The following is an 18,786-nucleotide window of genomic DNA, read 5'->3' as shown; positions in this document are numbered from 1 at the left end:
TTAATTTACATGTGTACATATTGATATCCTCGGAACAGAGAAACCAATATCTCTGTACTACGATAAATATTATTTAATAAAAACAGGTATTCAGTATATTCAAAAAATATATTTAATTCATGTGTAAGTAATCATTCAATTATATACTTCATTATAATTACAATTTTTATGTTTAAAAATATTTTAAAATAATTTAGAAATTATCCAAGAATTATCAAAGCTTCGTTATTGTTAGAAAAGTGTGAATCATCAAAGTTTTAATTCATCATTACGTAGATTAACACAAACTTCTACAATTTTTATAAAAACTTAAACTTTTAATTTATTTGTAATAATTATTGTTTTAGAAAATAAAATTTATTTCATAAGAACTTGTTCGTTTACTGTTGCTACTATTCTTATGGTACAGGTGCGACAAATGTTCTCATATTGTTATTATAACTTCTGTTTTTGTAAGTATCATTACAAATATAATGCCAATGAAAATATCAAGTCTATACAATGGTTTTAATCTAAAATACTAATGTTCGGTACGAGAGTATTTCAAAAACAGTTTTTTTTCTTAAATTACTTCAAAATACTTAAAATACATACATTTCTCTCATTATATATATTTATTTAGTTATTTATATGTATATATATATATATATATATATATATATATATATACACACACATAGGCTAGTAAGCCATAAATGATCGTATTATCAAATATTTAGAAATTCATGCATTTCGAAATAATTTCCGACACATCCGCATATATATATATATATATATGTATATATATATAAGCTTACTTTATTCCGATAGGATTTATATTTTTTTGTACATAATACATTATTATAAAATTGCCACTGACATGAAATTTTTTAATCAATATTATTTATTTATTATTAACAAAGCTCTTGTCTAAATTATATTGTTTAAAAAATGTTGATGCCACTTTATATTAATGTAACCACGTTGTGACTAACGAAGTTTAATCAATACAGGTACATATCGTTATTCAAATATTAATGTTTAATTAAATTACTTATCCCTACGACTTCATTATAATTCTTCATTGCAAGGATAAAACTTGCTTAATATTTTATTAAGTACAATATTATATTAAATTTACGTATTTTTTAAACACAGCTTAAGAAATTTCATAAAGCATACTCAGATATTTTATTTAATATCATTTAATGCTAATATCTTATTAATAAAACAATGACACGTAATAAACATCAATTTATTATTTATTTTAAGTAAAGTATATATACATATATATATATATATATATATATATATATATATATATAGAATATGTATCATTACAAAAGTGTCACTAATCAATTAATATTTTAATTTGAATATTCAATAAATTGGTTCTAAAATGCTTTTTCAACTATTACCTCAGAAATCTAAATTTGTTTTAACAAATGTAACCGGTGCTATATAATTTATAATTATTTATTAAAAAATTACGTATTTAAATTTTCAAATATCATCACAAGTTCTTTGTTAGTTATTACGTATCTATTGATACCATTTTTTATAAATAAAAAGCTCGAAATTATAAAAATTATTACTTTTCTCATACAACTACTTTTATCATCTTAATAAATAAATACATGAAACTTTACTGTGATTATATATTTTGACTAACTATACTTCTTAATTGTTGTAAATAACATTATACCTGTCGTAATTTTCTCGTTTTTTTTGGTCATTGTATCGTATATTGATGGATGCAAATATATTGTTATCCAAGATCAATAATGAATTTAACCAGATTTAAATATATATATATATATATATATATAATGTACATATCCTTTCTTGCTGTTAAAAAAAAAATCAATTAATAAACGATAATTATAAACAATGAAAAAAGAAAAATCTTTAGTAAAGTCTATAATATGCTTTAATAGTAAATAATAGTAAATATTTGGTTTCTAACGATTTTGAGCTTTTTTTTCACCGGCTAGGCAAACATAAACTGGTCTATAAAGAACCAATGGGACTTGAGATGTCACATGATCAGTTCCATCATAAACTTGTCCTAAGAGAAATTCAGGACCAATGTAGCATCCACCTTCGACATGTTCCATTGCAGTTTCTATAAAATTAACATTATATGAGAGACATTAAACATTATGAATGAACTATCGATGTTTAGTTTTGAATAGAAACGAATTAATATTGACAATACCAACCATATTTAATCTGTGGTTGGTGAGTAAGATTTGGTATTCTAAAAGGAACCGTTGCCACTGTAATAGGGAAATGCATCTGCATATCTTCACCGGATTTTTCTAATTGCACACTCACCTAAAATAATTACGTTAAAAATTTTCAATACCAATAGTCTAAACGAATACAAGATCATTACAGACTTACCTTTAAGACATAATAAATTTGTATTAAACGACACACACCAACTAAAGTTGGAGGACAAACAGGGAGAATCATTTTCTTAGATGAATCCCACTTAATTGCAGTTCCCGGTGGAACTGGTTCACCTTTATACTCCATAACAACTTTTTGGAGCTCTTTACTCGTACCAAGAACACCTCGATCGATAAAAAATTCAACATACTAAGAACAATAAATGAAAAGATTATATGTAAATGTGAAATATTAATAAAATTTAGTAGTAAGACATTTTCATTGCTAATACTTCAATTAATCCTTCATTGATTTTATATATCGATAAGTTTAATAGATTTAATATCTTTTCAAATTTATTAACCATATTATAATTAATTTAATTTATATTTAACAATACATTAATAATATATATATATATATATATTTAAATTATATTTAACAATTACCTGTACAGTAAATTTATAATGAAAATGCTCTTAATTAATATTTACAACATAATAATAAATACTTGAGTTAATTTAATATGTAGCCAGGCTTTCTCGATTCCTTTGTTGTCAATAGCAGCCCTCAACTTTATACTTTCACCACAAACATATGCGCTTCTTTCTAACTGAGCGCTCAATTCAACAGGATTTCTTCTACAGCAGAAGCAACAAGATGTGCGTACTTCGGTTCCTATCATAGGTTTCTGTAATAATTAAACATTTTTCAGGATAATTGCAGTGCTATTTCTTTTTAAGATAAATGTCGAATTATATTTGCAATCCATCAATTACTTATAATCATTTACTTGTACAAAAGTTTACTGAATTTGAGAATTATTACCAAATACTGCTCGTCCATGCAGTCAATATGAGGTCCGATTAATGTAAAGTACTTTAGTCCTTGCGGAGGACTCGCATAAGGTCTGTCGACCGTTGCTTTTACATAATAACGCACATAACCAGTGCGAGATTCGAAGCTACATGGCAAAGCACTCTCCGGTAAATTAAATGTAAATGGGAATTGGTGTTTCCCACGTGGTAAAATTGGAATAGGGCCTTCGGATGAATCTAAAATTAATTGCCCGTTTAACATTGAGTTGAGTAATCAAATAATCCGTTAAATTGTGTTTATTTAAATTACCATGACCCCACACTACGATACGCTCGTCAACAAAATATTGATCATCCTTTACATTTCTCCTGTCGCCGCTAACTAAAATTTTCCATTCGGCATGAACTTGACCTCGCAATGACAATCTCATTGCTATAAAAATCAAGATATTTCATTTAAATTTATTCAGATATATAAGAAATTTTAATCTTGCCACATAATTTCATATCTACCTTGTAATAATTTTCTAATAAATAAGGAGGAAATAAATAAATAACGCTAAAATTAAAATGAAACTTAAATTTATTTATCGTTTAAATAAAGTTTTAACAAGTTTCCTTGATAAGATAGTTATAATTTCATGCTTATAACTTGACATTACACTAATAGATTTACAAAAGCTTAGAAATAAATAATTTTATGCACAATGTTAACGATAATATAATATAATAAAATAAAATAATATAATTATAATGATTAAACATGCTTAATGTACGTATTAGCTTCATTCGCATTCAGTATAAAACATACAGTAGTAAGAAATAGAAATAAAGAACTTTGAATATATTAAGTATCCTGTTTACAAAGAAAGATAAGAGTTTACGTACATCGTAACTTGAAGTTCTCAGTTGTATGCAAGATTACATGACCATGAATAATTTCGCCTGCATAATAGATATCTTTTTCTAGTTTAATGTCAAATTCACTAATGTTATCCATAGTACAATTAACTAATATTTACAATGAATTTCGCAAAATATTAATATATTGTATTTTACAGAAATGCAAAATTTCTAAGCACGCGATTGTGTGCGTGTGTACGTGTGCCTGTGTGTATTTTTTTTTTTTTTTTATTATTATTTTTTTTTTAAGTGCGCGCGCTTGTGTATTATTATGGATCAGTACACTTGAATATTATAAAATATACCTGGAAGACAGTTTTCACGACTTTTTAAACACGTTATTCCACGTAAAGTGGATCTCAACTTTGCCAATTAAGAAATTAATAGAGAAGATTATCAACAAGACAGTGTAAATAAATAAGATATGAGATAAAAAATTCAGAGCTGTAGATATATTTATAAAAAGCTATAGATGGATGCCATTAATATAAATAATTATTATCAGCTTTTAAATGTTACATTTAATTACAAAAAAGTTTTAACGGCGACTATCCATTCTACTTATTTATGCTTTCTTTAGATGCAGCTAAAGAATCTTCAAGTACATCTCGTATAAATCTGAACACAGACTGGAACACTCAAGTTCATTTTCCTTGCTGAGCCATGACGAGAAAATTCGCATTTTTCCCCGATCACTGGGGGACACATTAATACCTTTATCCTTTTAGTAAATCGAACCATCAAATGTAAATAATTTCAAAACGGCCCTTAACAACTTTCTCTCGCGTCCTTCTCACCCGCATCGAAATCTAAAATTAACTAAACAATCGTCGATACAGGCCAACCGAGATCCTTCGTTCGATCTTTTATCTTCGTTTATGTCCCAAATCTCTAAATAACCTTAAGGCTCCTTCTCAAGAACGACTTTTTATCAATAATATAAATATTTTCATGGAAACGATGTAATGGCGCATTTGTCAATATTAATAATGGAGATTGTCTGCTGGTATTATTAGGAAAAGTTGAAGTGACGTGCTCCATCGTTTGAATATTCGATTCTCATCGCACATGCATTTACATTCTTTTGTGAACGGAGTAAGTATTCTCTTGAGACAGAGATAAGCGAGAGAAGACCTAATGGTAATTTGCAAATATTTGACATGGAGGCTAATGTTACGCCGGTAAATGCGGAAGTTAAAAAAAAATCATCAAAATTTGGTATTGCTCTGGCTACTCTTACAGGTTTGTTTACATTAAACGAGTAATTTTTTGTCTCGTTTTGTTTTGCTTAGTGGTTTTCCTATCATCTCCTTTTTATTAATTTTTTTCTCTAAAATTTAATCATGTTCTATTAAATGGCAATGATCAAACAATTAATTGTTTGATTAATTGTACATTTACTTAAGACTTATGGATTCGTAACATTTTATGTGTGATATATCACTTTTTAATTTTATCATTTGATCGATAAACTTGTGACAAAAAATTATAAATAAATTATAAATTTTGAATTATATTTAATGCCTTTATAATGTTATTTAATATTATAATTCTCGTTATAGGTGGAATTGGATTAGCAATTTCTGTTATTACCATCCCATTTATTACCCCAGCATTTAGAAAAATATGTTTGCCATACGTCCCGTCAACCACAGATCAAATAAAAAATATTATCCTTGCCTTAAAGGGACGTTCGGGATCAGTTTTAGACGTAGGTAGCGGAGATGGAAGGATCGTAAGTATTTAATTTATCTCGTTATTACGTATTACTCAGCCAAATGAGTTCAGTACTCAAGACAATAAATATATGTTCAAGGTCATAGCTGCAGCAAAAGCTGGATTTCAAGCTGATGGGATAGAACTTAATCCGTGGCTGGTATATTTTTCTAAATTATCTGCTATTAATCATGGTGTTTCATCAAAGACGTTATTTCTTAGGAAAAATTTATGGAAATATAATTTAGAAAAGTATGATAATATAGTTATATTTGTGGTCACGGAGATGGTATTTGAATTTTATAGATTAATAGCTTATAAATAATTTGATAAATATAATCGTTATCTTTATATCTCCTATAGATAGAAGATTTAATAGCAAAATTTCAGTCGGAATTGAAACCAAATTGTTCGATTATAGTTTGTCGATTTCCACTTCAAAATTACAAACCAATTTCAACAATTGGCGAAGGACTGGATACAGTTTGGGTATACAAAACGCCCTTAATGAATAATCTGTAAGATAACTTTTTCTATTGACATACATAACTGTCATCTTACAAATTTATTGTAAATACTTTTTAATTTGAATATTAATAAACAAATCGTGTATTACTTCGTGAATGAAATTTTTATTTTATAAAAATATAATTATAATTATAATAAATAATACTTTAATATGAAAATATAACTTTTGTATGTGATATAAAATATTTAATAACAAAAATGGATAGTCCTATTTGTCCAATTATTAAGCTCACCATACTATAAACTAATTAATAATAAACCGTATTTTATTATCGTAATATTCAGAAATTTACAAGCATGCGGAAAAACAAGATTGGTAAAAAACAAAAATATTAAACATTAAAACTATCAAGAGTATTTCACTTATTAGTAATATAATATAATAAATTTTAATATAGCAAGTATAAATTGTATCACGTATTTTGTAAGAGCATTATAAAAAATATATTATGCTAAATCATGTTTCTTAACAAACAAATTGCACATGATTGTTATTATAAATATATATATATATACTATACTCAATTACACATAAACTTTATTATATAACAATAATTTAAATAATAAGGTAACTTTATACAGATTATACTATATCAATTAATTGTAAATTTTTAAACATTATAATTGTGATATTTGCATTTTAAAAATGCCACTTGGATATTCCGCTTTAGCAGTTTTTATAAATTTATTTTTAAAAAATAAGTACTTTACTTAAATTGTTTGCATAAAAAACTGACTTATAAGATTTAAGAGTCCAATGATTGGAATACAAATATAACAAAGAACTTTAAGCATAGTAATCGTCCCTTGCCTATATGAGATCATCAAATGTAACAAAGGTGGTAGTGTAAATACATAAACAAGTCCACTGATCGCACCAGTGTACCTTATAATCGTTCCTATATGCGGCAAAAACACCGCAAAAAGAATACAAATTGCGACAATAATAAAATTAATTAGTAATGTAAGACTTCGGCGGCATTTAATTGTCTTGAATAAAGAAGAGAGCAGTTGAATCCTTAACATATAAGCTAGTAGAGGATAAACGGTAAATAGTTGAAATAAAAGAACAATTCGTGCCCCAACGGTGAGTCCATCAGTTTTTTGAAAATTGTTTAATAGATTCTAAAAAAATATTAAACAGATGTTCAATCGATTTGTTTTCGTATTTATACTTGTACTGGTATAAATTAACTTACATCTTCGATACAAATTTTCATGAGCGGGAAACAAACGTAAAATGCAATTCCAACAATTATATAAGTAATTGTTACTAAAACATAAGCTATAGTCAAATCTCGTCCCTGCAAAAACCAATAAAACAAACAAACAAATTTTATAAGATATATTAATATTGAGTATAAAAAGAAATTAATTTTTTTTTTAATTTTAAGAAAAAAAATAAATAAATAAAAAAATACATATAAGAAGTACTTTTTTTTTTTTTTTCTTTTCTTTTTTTTTAAATTTAATTTAATAAGCAAGATTATGTCAGTATAATTAATTATAAAAATAAAAATAATAATTTTTAATACATATTATTCAACTTTATCATTGAAACAAAAAAATGACAATAAGATAAAACACAGTAAATATTTTTAAAAAACATTGTAAATAATTAATCGAGGTTTTATTTGCTGTTAAATATTTATGTTAGTATAATATTGAATATATTTAATACTTACATTTTTATGTTGATTACGATTACTTTGCATGATTGTTATTATTATATTATGGATAAAAAACGATAAAGATAGCATTCCAGATAAAACTGGAAATGTCGGGCGCAGAATCCAAATATCATCCCAAGCGGCTTTATCCATGTTAATGCCCCATGACGCTGATTTTATAAGTACGAATAAAACTAGATATATAATGGCAATTGTACCTGTATTGCAAATAGATGAAAAAATTATATACATGGTTATTGAAATTTCATGGAATGGCAATACGAGTTGCGTTGCCACAAATAAGTTGACTTTTAATTTACTTTCTTGTAAAATAAAATGTATCATAAATAAACATATTTTACAATTTTTTAATCAATAAATCATTATAATGAGGCTTTGAAAGTTTTCCTCTTAAGACAAAATTCGACAATAATTATTTTGATACAGAATATTTACTAAGGAAAAGATGTAATTACGAAATTTAATTTCATACATTCTTTTTCGAGATAAAATTACTGCTTCTTAACTGAGCTTACCAAGAGAATTGAATTTCGTAAAGAAAGTCGTAGTATTAAAATTCAAAACAGGAAATACTAATAAAGCTAAGAATATCGGCACTGTTTTGTATAAATCCCAGATTGGTCCTAAATTATCATACGAAATCTCATAGTTTATCGTCGTATTTAAAATATCTCTTTTAGGGCAAAGTACTGTAGAAAAAAGAAAGGAAAAAGAAAGAAATATATATGTATGTGTATATATATATATATATATATATATATATCATTTTAATTTTTAACATAAAATATTTGAATTAACGATTTACTTACTACTTTCACTTGTTTTGTTGGAAGTTACAGATGATAGAGGAATATCAGTCATAATATCTATAAAGAAAGAAAAATCGACATATAAATGATTATAAATATTTGAGGAAATTTTGAGAAAATAAACGTATTCTATGAGACTATCGAATTGGAAATGATGTTAAGAATTATCTTACCGTAAAAAAAATTAACAGAATTATATAAGAAGTTCGACATTAAAATCCAGTATGCGATATTAGCACCCATAAGTACACTCATACTAAAAATTTTCGCCATGTATTCGGCCCACGAACCCAGAAAAATTTTACTAAGTTCCGTCACTTCGATTCCTTCAACTCCTCCTAGACAAATAAAAATTGTAAACATAAGATCAAAAATATTTATAGCAAAAATTTTCTTACGTATAATTTTTATCTTTGTAAAGCAATATTAACATACTTCAATGTAAGAGTTAGGTTTTCGAGACAAATATTTGTTAATATTTCATAAAGTACATTGAATAATCAAATAATGAAACAACATATTTGCAATGAATTATCGGTAAAGAAAAAATGATAAAGTTAAAAATACAATTATTTTGAAGAAATGTCGTAAAATTGCTGCATATATATTTAAATATGAATAAGAATATTTAATCTTTCGATTCTGCGTATATTTTCTACTGCTTTTTCTAAAAAAAAAAAAACAAACAAAAATGTTAACAACATACGTACTTTTATGAAAATTTGAAATTAACAAAAAAAAAAAACATTATGCCACACTTATTTCCATTAATATTATAATTTTGTTATAAACGATAGATTGAGCACTCGTACGCGCATACTTCCATACATTGTTTATCATATTTTTATTCATAAAGTGAATTGTTAATTATTTTATCGAGAAATATAATTTGATGAATTTGCACGTAACTTGGAAGTTGAGCTAAAATTTATTGACAATAAGGTAAAATATTTGTTAAACAATTTTTTTTAAAGATTCTTAATATTTTAAGAATTCTAATAATAGTTAAGACAAAAATTAATGAAACTAGGAGTCTTTTAGTAACGTGCGGTTGCGTGGGTTAAGCGGACAAGGACAGATTGTGTAGTAAGAGTAAAAAACTATGATACACTGATTATAGTAAATAATTATTTATCTTATACATTAAAGCCATAATCGATAAAATGTCTTTTTCGTATTTATTTTTATAATACTTGTATTTTATAAAATAATTATTATAGATATCTAATGTTCGGATTTCTCTCTTTTTGTTTTATAAACATCTAATTTCGCAAACCGTTAAAATTATTCGCTTCGTATATCTATAACAGTTACACACACACATGCATATATATATATATATATATATATATATATATATGTATATATGTATATATATGTATATATATGTATATATATTTGGCCTGTATTTTAATTTAAAGACAGACCTCCTGAATGATTAGAAAATATAATCAAAAACTGATAAGCGTTTGCGTCATATCTTAAGTGTATACAAGTAAATCGCTCTAACTATAGTTAGTGCATTTATTTTTAATAAAATCAGTCGAAGTTTTATCATCCTTAGTTTTTCTTCGATTTTAATAGCTTAGTTTTTTTTTTTTTTTTTTTTTTTTTTTTTTTTTTTTTTTTATTTATTTAATTAAATACATATTTAACACGCTTATTTAACTAATTGAATTTACTGAAAGAAATTATAGTTTATGTGAATAGCTAATACTTTTCTCATAGATTCTTTATCACTATCGCGGATAGTGCTCCATCATTATATAATCAAGAATAATATTTTTTTGCTTCTTCTAGATACCTTAATATTATTTTTAAAATAATTTTATTGAAAAAAAAAAAGAAATAAGAAACTATATTAAAATTTCATAAACATTTTAATGCAAAATGGTCCCGTCCTAGGACACGTCATATCAATTAAGGATTAACAATCATTACAATTAGAATTATTATAATTTTTTTATCTTAATCAAATGATATATAAAATTACATCTACCATAATTATAATTTGCACATAACTGCACAAGTATTTTTATGAATTAATAAGCTTTTTTATTTCGTTATATTCAAATGTTTTACCATAATATTTGTGTACTTGTAGTAATTTATAGGCTGTGAAGAGACATAAACCACTCATGGCAAGTATAAGGAGCATAGCAGGAACAAAACCAGCCATGTAAATTCCCCATGGCATAGTCAGTATGGAAGAGCCCAAAATTGTGTTCCATACGGAAAAACTGAAAATTTTATTAATTGCTTTTTCAAATTGTTTGTATATTGAGCTTGATTGAAGGTAGAGAATATTTACGACCATTGTCATTTACGTAGATTTAAATTCATAAGACAATAAATATGAATAATAGGTAAATCTACTGCCATATGCAAAGAAAAGGGAAAGAAAAATTATAAAACCAAAAAAACAAAAAAACAAAAAAAAATTTCGTAATATTTTGGAAAGTATATTTGCAGTAAAGTAAATTTGATCAGAGAAAATAATTTAGCGGCGTGAAATAGATTTGAAAACGAAATTGATCTATGTTGGATCTACGTTGCGGAAATCATGTAATAAAAATTTAAATAAAATTTAGAATAAAAGAGTTATTGCTCAATATATGAAACAGCTATAAATAATATAAATTTTGATATGAATTACAAATACAAGCTACTAACTACCTTGTCAAACAATTAAAAAAATCAAATATTTTATATTATGGAAAAATTATCATGAAGGTCAGGCAATTTTCACTTTCCAATCGAACGGCTGCTTTCATGATAAGACTAACGACTATGTGTCATGGAGTATTTGTCTGTCGTTTATAATTTTAATGAACGTCATATAATATTAAGCCTTAAGAATTTCCAAATCTCATTGCATCGGTCGGAAAATCTACTATAAATTACCTATTTAACCTCATTAAGAATATCCAAATTCATGTACAATCGAAGAATTGATACGAAAATTTGAAGAACAAATAAAAATATTTTCTCTCGATACAAACATGTTACAGACATTGTTTTTCTAATTATTACAATAACAAATAAATTTTTAATAATAATACATTTCAATTTCCGGCTCATTTAAATAATTATTAAATTTCAATTTTTATACAAAAGCTGATAGCAATTTCCAATGATAGTGCTCGCATAATCAGTTATAATAATAATAATAATTTTTGGTATATGCGTTAGAAAAAAAATGTATATAAAAAGAAATAATTTATGTTTTCAAGATATATTTAAATGGTACTGATTAATAATGAGAAGATTATTAAAAAAATTTAGTTACATATTACGATAAGATTTTCTTGACATCATTTGCATTTTATAAGAAAATTCTGAACAATTTATTTTATATCAATTTTCAATTATACAGATATTTAAGGACTGCGATTATTAATAAAAAAAAAAAAATAATATTGTTTTTTCAATATATTTTTGAACGATATTATTATTCCCATAATAATTTTAATTTTACAAATACAGGAAATTTCATTATGATAGAGATTTAACAGCAAATGTTACCAAAATTTGTCTTATAATTATTATATTCAATTGATAAGTGGTAAATTAAGAATTTTGTAATAATCAATTGACAATGTTGACTTTTAAAATGGTATTTAAAAAAAAAAAAAAAAAAACTATATATATATATATATAAAGCATTTAACGATAGTCACAAAATTAAGGGTAAATATTAAATTTTTAATTGCTTAAAAAGAAAGAACAGATATTCGTTATACTTACATTGTGACTAGAGAACTTTGTTTTGGTTTGATGTCTTCCGTGATATCTTTGATAAGTAATTGATTTGACAAAGAGTTTGAAAAAAATTCTCGCAATAATTTCTTCTTTTCTATGCCAATATCCGTATCAAACACATCGCCTTTAAATTGCTATTTTGTAATAAGAATGTTTTCTCAATTACTAAAAAAAATTATTACAGCTCAAATAATTAAAGGTAATGTTATATGAATGAAAAGTGATAGAATGTTATAAAGATAAACAAAAACAATATCAGCGCGAGTAAAGAAATATTTTTAAACAAAGACTTTGTAATCGATGACTTTGTCGAACTTTGCACGGCACTCGATTTTCCTAACGAATAAATGTACTTATTGTTTATCGATCCACTCATCGAGTCGTTTAAAACGCGCTTACACATTATGTCGTGACAATAATGAAAATTCAAAAATGAATCTCCTGCCCATTCATAGTTATTCTGAATAGCTTAATTTGCCATCGCGTATCAATGCACATTGCAACAGCAAATTGTCAGAGGTAATTTGGAAGGTAATTAATTGTAAGTTTCTTTCGTCGACATAAAGCAAAACGACAAAACATCGTGAAATGAAATATCGTCGCAGAGTGTCAACGCGCAACTTTTTTTTTTTTTTTTTTTTTTTTTTTTTTTTTTTTTTTTTTAAATAAAAAGTTATATTACTAAGAATTACTATATGAAATATATTTAACTACATTACCAAATCGGCATTCTGAATATCATAAAACTTTTCGCACTCGAGATTCGGCGAGAATGATGCTCTGGCCGACGAGGAAACGCGATTGTTGCTCGTCAATGCTGCTGGCCTTTTTGCTTGTAAAACGGAAATCGAACCATAGTCCTGCGTTTCGTCGGTCAAGCTGCTGAATCTGAAATCAAGTGATTTCACGGTGACTTATTTATTACGTCGATACAAAAATTTTCAAATTTCCAAGTTCAACGGCCATTCCCTCGGAATTACCGAATCCGCGGATGTCCTATCGCTGTCTATGCACCTAGCCATTACGCACGAGGCCCCCTTTTGACGCGCTCTACGTGTCCATTTGGATTACTGACCGGGGTTTCGATTATCCGAAAAATCTACCCGACCAAGGTGCAGGGATGGACTGGGCTGGCAAACGCTAGCAAGAAAATGGAAAACGTCACGAGTCACTTCTCGAGCCCCAGCAATCGCATCGGCTGTAGCGAAAGCGCGCCATTTAAATCATCTGCCCCAATGATCCAGTGTAATTAATGGATCGGAACCTGGAACGTACCTAGGCACAGGGCATTGCATAACATCGCACATCGAATGAAACTTTACAATAGCAAGACGAACAGCGATCTCGTAGTGAAAAAGCACGCCCCACGAGCTTCGATCGAGCTTACGAAGCTTCCATTGCATGCAAGTCGAGTAGTGTGGGGGAGGGATGGGATGATTGTCCCGCAAGTACGGCATTACCAAGCATTCGAGTCGAATTACCTGAAGGATGAGCCACTGCCACGACTGGACTCGTCGACGTTGCTCGTCCCCGAGCCGTGAAAGTCGAGGAACTGATGCCCGCGACTCGAGCAGCCCGACGAGAGGAGCGCGGTGCTCTCGGAGCCAGTGTCGGGCTGTTTCCCGTGGACGAGGCCCCGCTCGGCCATGGGCTCGGACGGGGCTCAGTGCCGGTGCCCCGCGACGGTCACCGGCCCTCGCATCCGATGCGTCGAGCACATTTCCGAGAGCTCCCCACGACTCTACCGATTCTCTACTTTACAACTTTCCAACTAGGCCGACCGCCGAGGCGCTTCTGCCTCTCCGTGTATCGCGAGTCGCTAACGGCCGGCCCTGTTCGCCCCTCTCCTTTCACTTTTCTCCTATTGCACTTGCTTGAGATGAGCCGCTCGAACGGCGAAGGGTGGAGGGGACACCTGCGATTCGTGAGCGCCCCCGAGCCGATAGATAAATTCGTTTCAAGTGGAACGACGCTAACCACAACAAAGAGAGACACAGAGAGAGAGAGAGAGAGAGAGAGAGATCTTACTTCAACCGCGTCCTATACACTGTCGCACACTACTTATCATCATTGTCTAACGATGAACAATTTTTAATTGTTAACTAGCTGCTTCGATGCTGCGTGTCAAAAAAATTATCCAATTGGATTATTAATTATCGTACCTGTGGGAGAGGGGTCCGGTGGATGAATTTACGTAGGCTCGAGGCTCAATTGTGTGGTCGTGCGAGAGGCCGATGTTATTAAATGTTACTTTTCACGCAAAGACTTTTCGCTAATATTTATATTATTCTTATCTAAATCCTTGTTTATTTAGTTTTTCGCGTCTGTCTTTAAGGCTTAATTCGTGCTTAGGGATAGCAATATTAAAATCGACAAAAATCAATTGCCAAGGCCATACTAAAGAGTAAAATCCTTTGATGAATTATTATCCTTCGGTAAGGATAAAAGAGAAGTCCACGTGCTGTATAGAAAACTATATGCGCTTTTTCCCTTCACTACGAAATTCAAATGTTTCTTATCGTTTCTATGCGTATAACATCCAAACGTAATCACCTTGTAAATAACAGAAATACTTTGTATCTTACTAGTGATAGTGCCAAGATGATATATAATAACAATAATTTAATCTAAATTCACGTAATTTTTCATAACACTCCATCCATCATTTTTTAATTATTATCGCCTTTTCATATCTAACTAACATCCGATATTTCGGAGCATTATTCTTGCAAAGATAGTGATTTTTATTTAAAGAAATTATACTTAAACAGATTATTTATTTCTTCAAATTTCAGTCACTCAACGCCGACGAAATTTCACATAAACTTTGATGGTCCATGATTATAAGAGAACAAGTTATTCTATTAATTACATAGCCGAAAATTAAGCTTTATTATGCTATTTCATATTAATGCGATTAATCTGTTTTCTTCTTTTTCTTCCTTTTTTCTTGCTTTTTATTTCATGTAAGCCAAGTGTCAATTCCCTTTGGATCTATAATTAAACGTCTCAAAAAAAAATTTTGGAATATTGTTTTAATTGGTTGTTAAAATACATTGAATTTTAGTACATAAATTTGTTCCGTTTGCAATATTTTTCTTTAGTATTTAATTTAATACATTACACACGACCACACTGTAAACAGATTCTTTTTAATTTTTTGAGATATTAATAATAGATATTAATATATTATGAAATACGATATATAAATTCTCGTGAAAATTGTATTTTGTCGTTTTATTGTAGTCTATAGTAAACATAAAATTATGGTATCATTTAAAGGAGGACAGATATTATGTCACCAATAATTATTAATTACTACATTTTTAGTATCTCTGAATTGACAGAAACATTTACTGAATAGGAAAAAAAAAAAATTATTATCAATATATTATATAGAATTTATTAATAAAAGAATTGAAATTAGAAAAAATAAAATACAAAATAATACGTAAAATTTTACTAAACAATCAATTAGAAAATATTGTCGCATTTTTATATATTATAATTTTTTTTTTTTTTTGTTTTTAATTGAAATGTCTGATACATTGGGTAAATTGTGCATGTTGTGGAATTTAATTAAATAATTGTCCGGCCACATATAAATTGTGGAAAACAACTCTAAAAAATCACTCTTGAAACTACATAGTGGAATAAAATTTTGTCGTATACAGTACGTTTATAGTAGGTCATTTAAGTTAATAAAGAAAAGGTTCAATAACTATTATCATTTACAATGGCAAATTTCGATTGAGTGGACATTTAAGTATTGTTGAATAAAAAAAATAAAATACAATTCTAACTTGTTATTTAAGAACATTTTTTTTTTTTTTTTTTTTTAATTTATATCCATATGCGTAGATGAGGAAGTAAATATATTAGGAAAAAATATTAAAAAAAAAAAAAAAAAAAATCACATTTCTCTCGGCATCTATAATCAGATGTATTACGGTATGATTTTATAAACGCAAAAGTTTCATCATTCAATGAAACCAAAACAAGTAACATGAATGTTAAAAGATAAAAAATATGATGAAATAAATAGATTTATGTTTTCATAAACAGTATTATTTTATACATAAATAAGTCCCTTTACATATAATATACTATTATATTGTTCTTAGTAATCATAAACAGTTTTTAGCCGGCTTGTTTAGCCCGTTTATTTGTCGATGACATTATGATAAATATGACGTTTTTAGTACATTGCAATATATTTTAGAGTCAAGTCTATCCATAAATTTCCATGAAAATTGTATATATATATATATATATATATATATATATATATATATATATATATATATTAGAAATATAAATAAATTAAATTGTACTATAATTATGTAGCTTGTATAACAAAATTAATGAGACGCTGAAGCAATTGCTCATTTTAGTAAAATTTTTCATAGGTCATAGGAAAGAGTCAATTTTTAGATTGATCGAGTATTGATTTTTATTAGATTATCGAAATTTCAATATTTTAAACTAATTATCCGCCGACAAATGTATTTTTAATTCCAAAATTTCCTAGGCATTTTAATAATACTTCTAATAATAGTACAGAAATATAATTATTAAATATTTATTTTCAAATTTTTTTACAAAGATTACCATTTTAATAATGTCTTATTAAAAAATTTCATTTGGAAAAGTTTTTTTTTTTTTATGAAATGTTTATAATCATTAAATTATTGTTAAATAATGTTCAAATACATTTATTATTAGGTACGTTATGTAACGAATATTCCAGTAATTCTATATGACTTTCATCTTTACATGAAAAAATTATTATCTAAGAAATTAATTAAATTAAACGAGCGTGTACATAAATAATAATACATAGAATATTATAGTCAATATAATTTATTATATTATAATACATATATAATGTTTAATGTAATTATATGTGCATATATATATATATATATATATATATATATATATATGACTTAATTTTATTTAAATATCTACCAATTAAGTTCTGCACGTAGTTTCTTTAAATCAATAATCTTCGTAAACCATAACATTTGCAAAGTATGTTTTTAAACATGAAAGTTAAATATCACTTTTCGTAACTTATGTGCTTCGGGATACAATAATAGCATTATCGCATTAACAAAATGAATTGCCGTCTATTAGTATTAAATTTAATCATTAATATTTTGTATTTTAATATGAGAATATGAATAAATTTTTTTCCTTTTTAAATATAGTACTATGACCAAAGTCTTCCAATTAAAGTTGCATTAAATTATTATTCAAATATGAGAATGCCTTTATAGAAAATTATATATATATATATTAAATATATATAACACATATAAAATCAATAATGGACAAATGAATAATGTGACTATCTTTACAAAATCTCTATCGATTCAGTCATGAGTGTCAATTTGTTTGTTTCTTTTTATATAATTTTTACGCAATTTCTACAACCGATTGATTATACATTATGTCATTGATTATAACTGTTGTCTTTGATTTTCAAAAAATCTTACATCAAATGTCGTTGCAGACTGTTGTCTTCCTATTAACATAAATATTATGATTAACCAATCGAATAACGTACATAAAATTGGACAATATTATAATTAAAATAAATCCAACGAAATACACTGAAAAAAAAAAAAATTTTTAATTAGTGAAAATCAAAAGAATATTCTGCATTTTTGCAACACTCGGCTAACCTGAATTTAAAAAAAAAAAAAAAAAAAAAAAAAAAAAAAAAAAAGAACAGCGCACATACTTTCATTAATAAATAATATATAACATTTCATTGTTAAAGCGACTTTTTCATTTATGCGATTTAGACGGTTATAATTGAAATGTAACTTATTATAAAATAAAATATGCCCAATATTTATCAGAGTATTTTAACACATTTAGTGAAATTTCGTAGGAACGATAATTACTTTGAAGTGTGGTCCGTATGTGAAACTGCCTGTTATTTCATAAATAACAATTAATACGAACAGTTACAAACTTCTACTTACAAACTTATTATGTGAAGCTTAATATCAATGCTTTTTCGTGAAATTTCATAATAAACAGCATTCCGAGTTTATACTTAAGATACAATTGCGCAATATAATTATAGCTTACAAATTTTCGACGAAGCTCGTTCTCTATTGTATTTAAATTTCCGTGCTCAGTCGAATGTAATTACTTGCATGTGCAAACAAA

At 27.0% G+C, this 18,786-nt stretch overlaps 3 protein-coding genes across 3 annotated transcripts; 1 reads left to right on the top strand and 2 right to left on the bottom strand.

Moving 5' to 3' along the window:
- Window positions 1–2,337: 2,337 nt before the first annotated feature.
- Window positions 2,338–4,321, bottom strand: LOC105361810 (arrestin domain-containing protein 3-like). The gene is made up of 5 exons (XM_011499091.1): window positions 4,080–4,321; window positions 3,502–3,624; window positions 3,202–3,428; window positions 2,885–3,064; window positions 2,338–2,583 (listed from the first exon to the last, which is right to left on the bottom strand). Exons 1-5 carry the CDS (start codon window positions 4,189–4,191, stop codon window positions 2,374–2,376), a joined length of 852 nt encoding a protein of 283 aa, XP_011497393.1. The 5' UTR covers window positions 4,192–4,321; the 3' UTR covers window positions 2,338–2,373.
- A 724-nt stretch (window positions 4,322–5,045) lies between these two features.
- On the top strand, window positions 5,046–6,352 carry LOC105361809 (protein FAM173B). Its single transcript, XM_011499090.1, has 4 exons — window positions 5,046–5,336; window positions 5,657–5,829; window positions 5,911–6,099; window positions 6,174–6,352. The coding sequence occupies exons 1-4, from the start codon at window positions 5,255–5,257 to the stop codon at window positions 6,330–6,332; spliced, it is 603 nt and encodes a 200-aa protein (XP_011497392.1). The 5' UTR covers window positions 5,046–5,254; the 3' UTR covers window positions 6,333–6,352.
- Window positions 6,353–7,017: 665 nt separating this feature from the next.
- Window positions 7,018–14,398, bottom strand: LOC105362017 (putative sodium-coupled neutral amino acid transporter 9). Its single transcript, XM_011499343.1, has 10 exons — window positions 14,082–14,398; window positions 13,320–13,488; window positions 12,586–12,734; window positions 10,921–11,078; window positions 9,012–9,176; window positions 8,839–8,895; window positions 8,545–8,718; window positions 8,024–8,226; window positions 7,538–7,642; window positions 7,018–7,463 (listed from the first exon to the last, which is right to left on the bottom strand). Exons 1-10 carry the CDS (start codon window positions 14,246–14,248, stop codon window positions 7,050–7,052), a joined length of 1,761 nt encoding a protein of 586 aa, XP_011497645.1. The 5' UTR covers window positions 14,249–14,398; the 3' UTR covers window positions 7,018–7,049.
- Window positions 14,399–18,786: the final 4,388 nt, after the last annotated feature.

The sequence above is a fragment of the Ceratosolen solmsi genome, unplaced genomic scaffold (genome assembly GCF_000503995.2).
Source record: "Ceratosolen solmsi marchali unplaced genomic scaffold, CerSol_1.0 scaffold2, whole genome shotgun sequence".
Taxonomy (NCBI): domain Eukaryota; kingdom Metazoa; phylum Arthropoda; class Insecta; order Hymenoptera; family Agaonidae; genus Ceratosolen; species Ceratosolen solmsi.
This window is presented reverse-complemented; position numbering and strand designations above follow the sequence as displayed.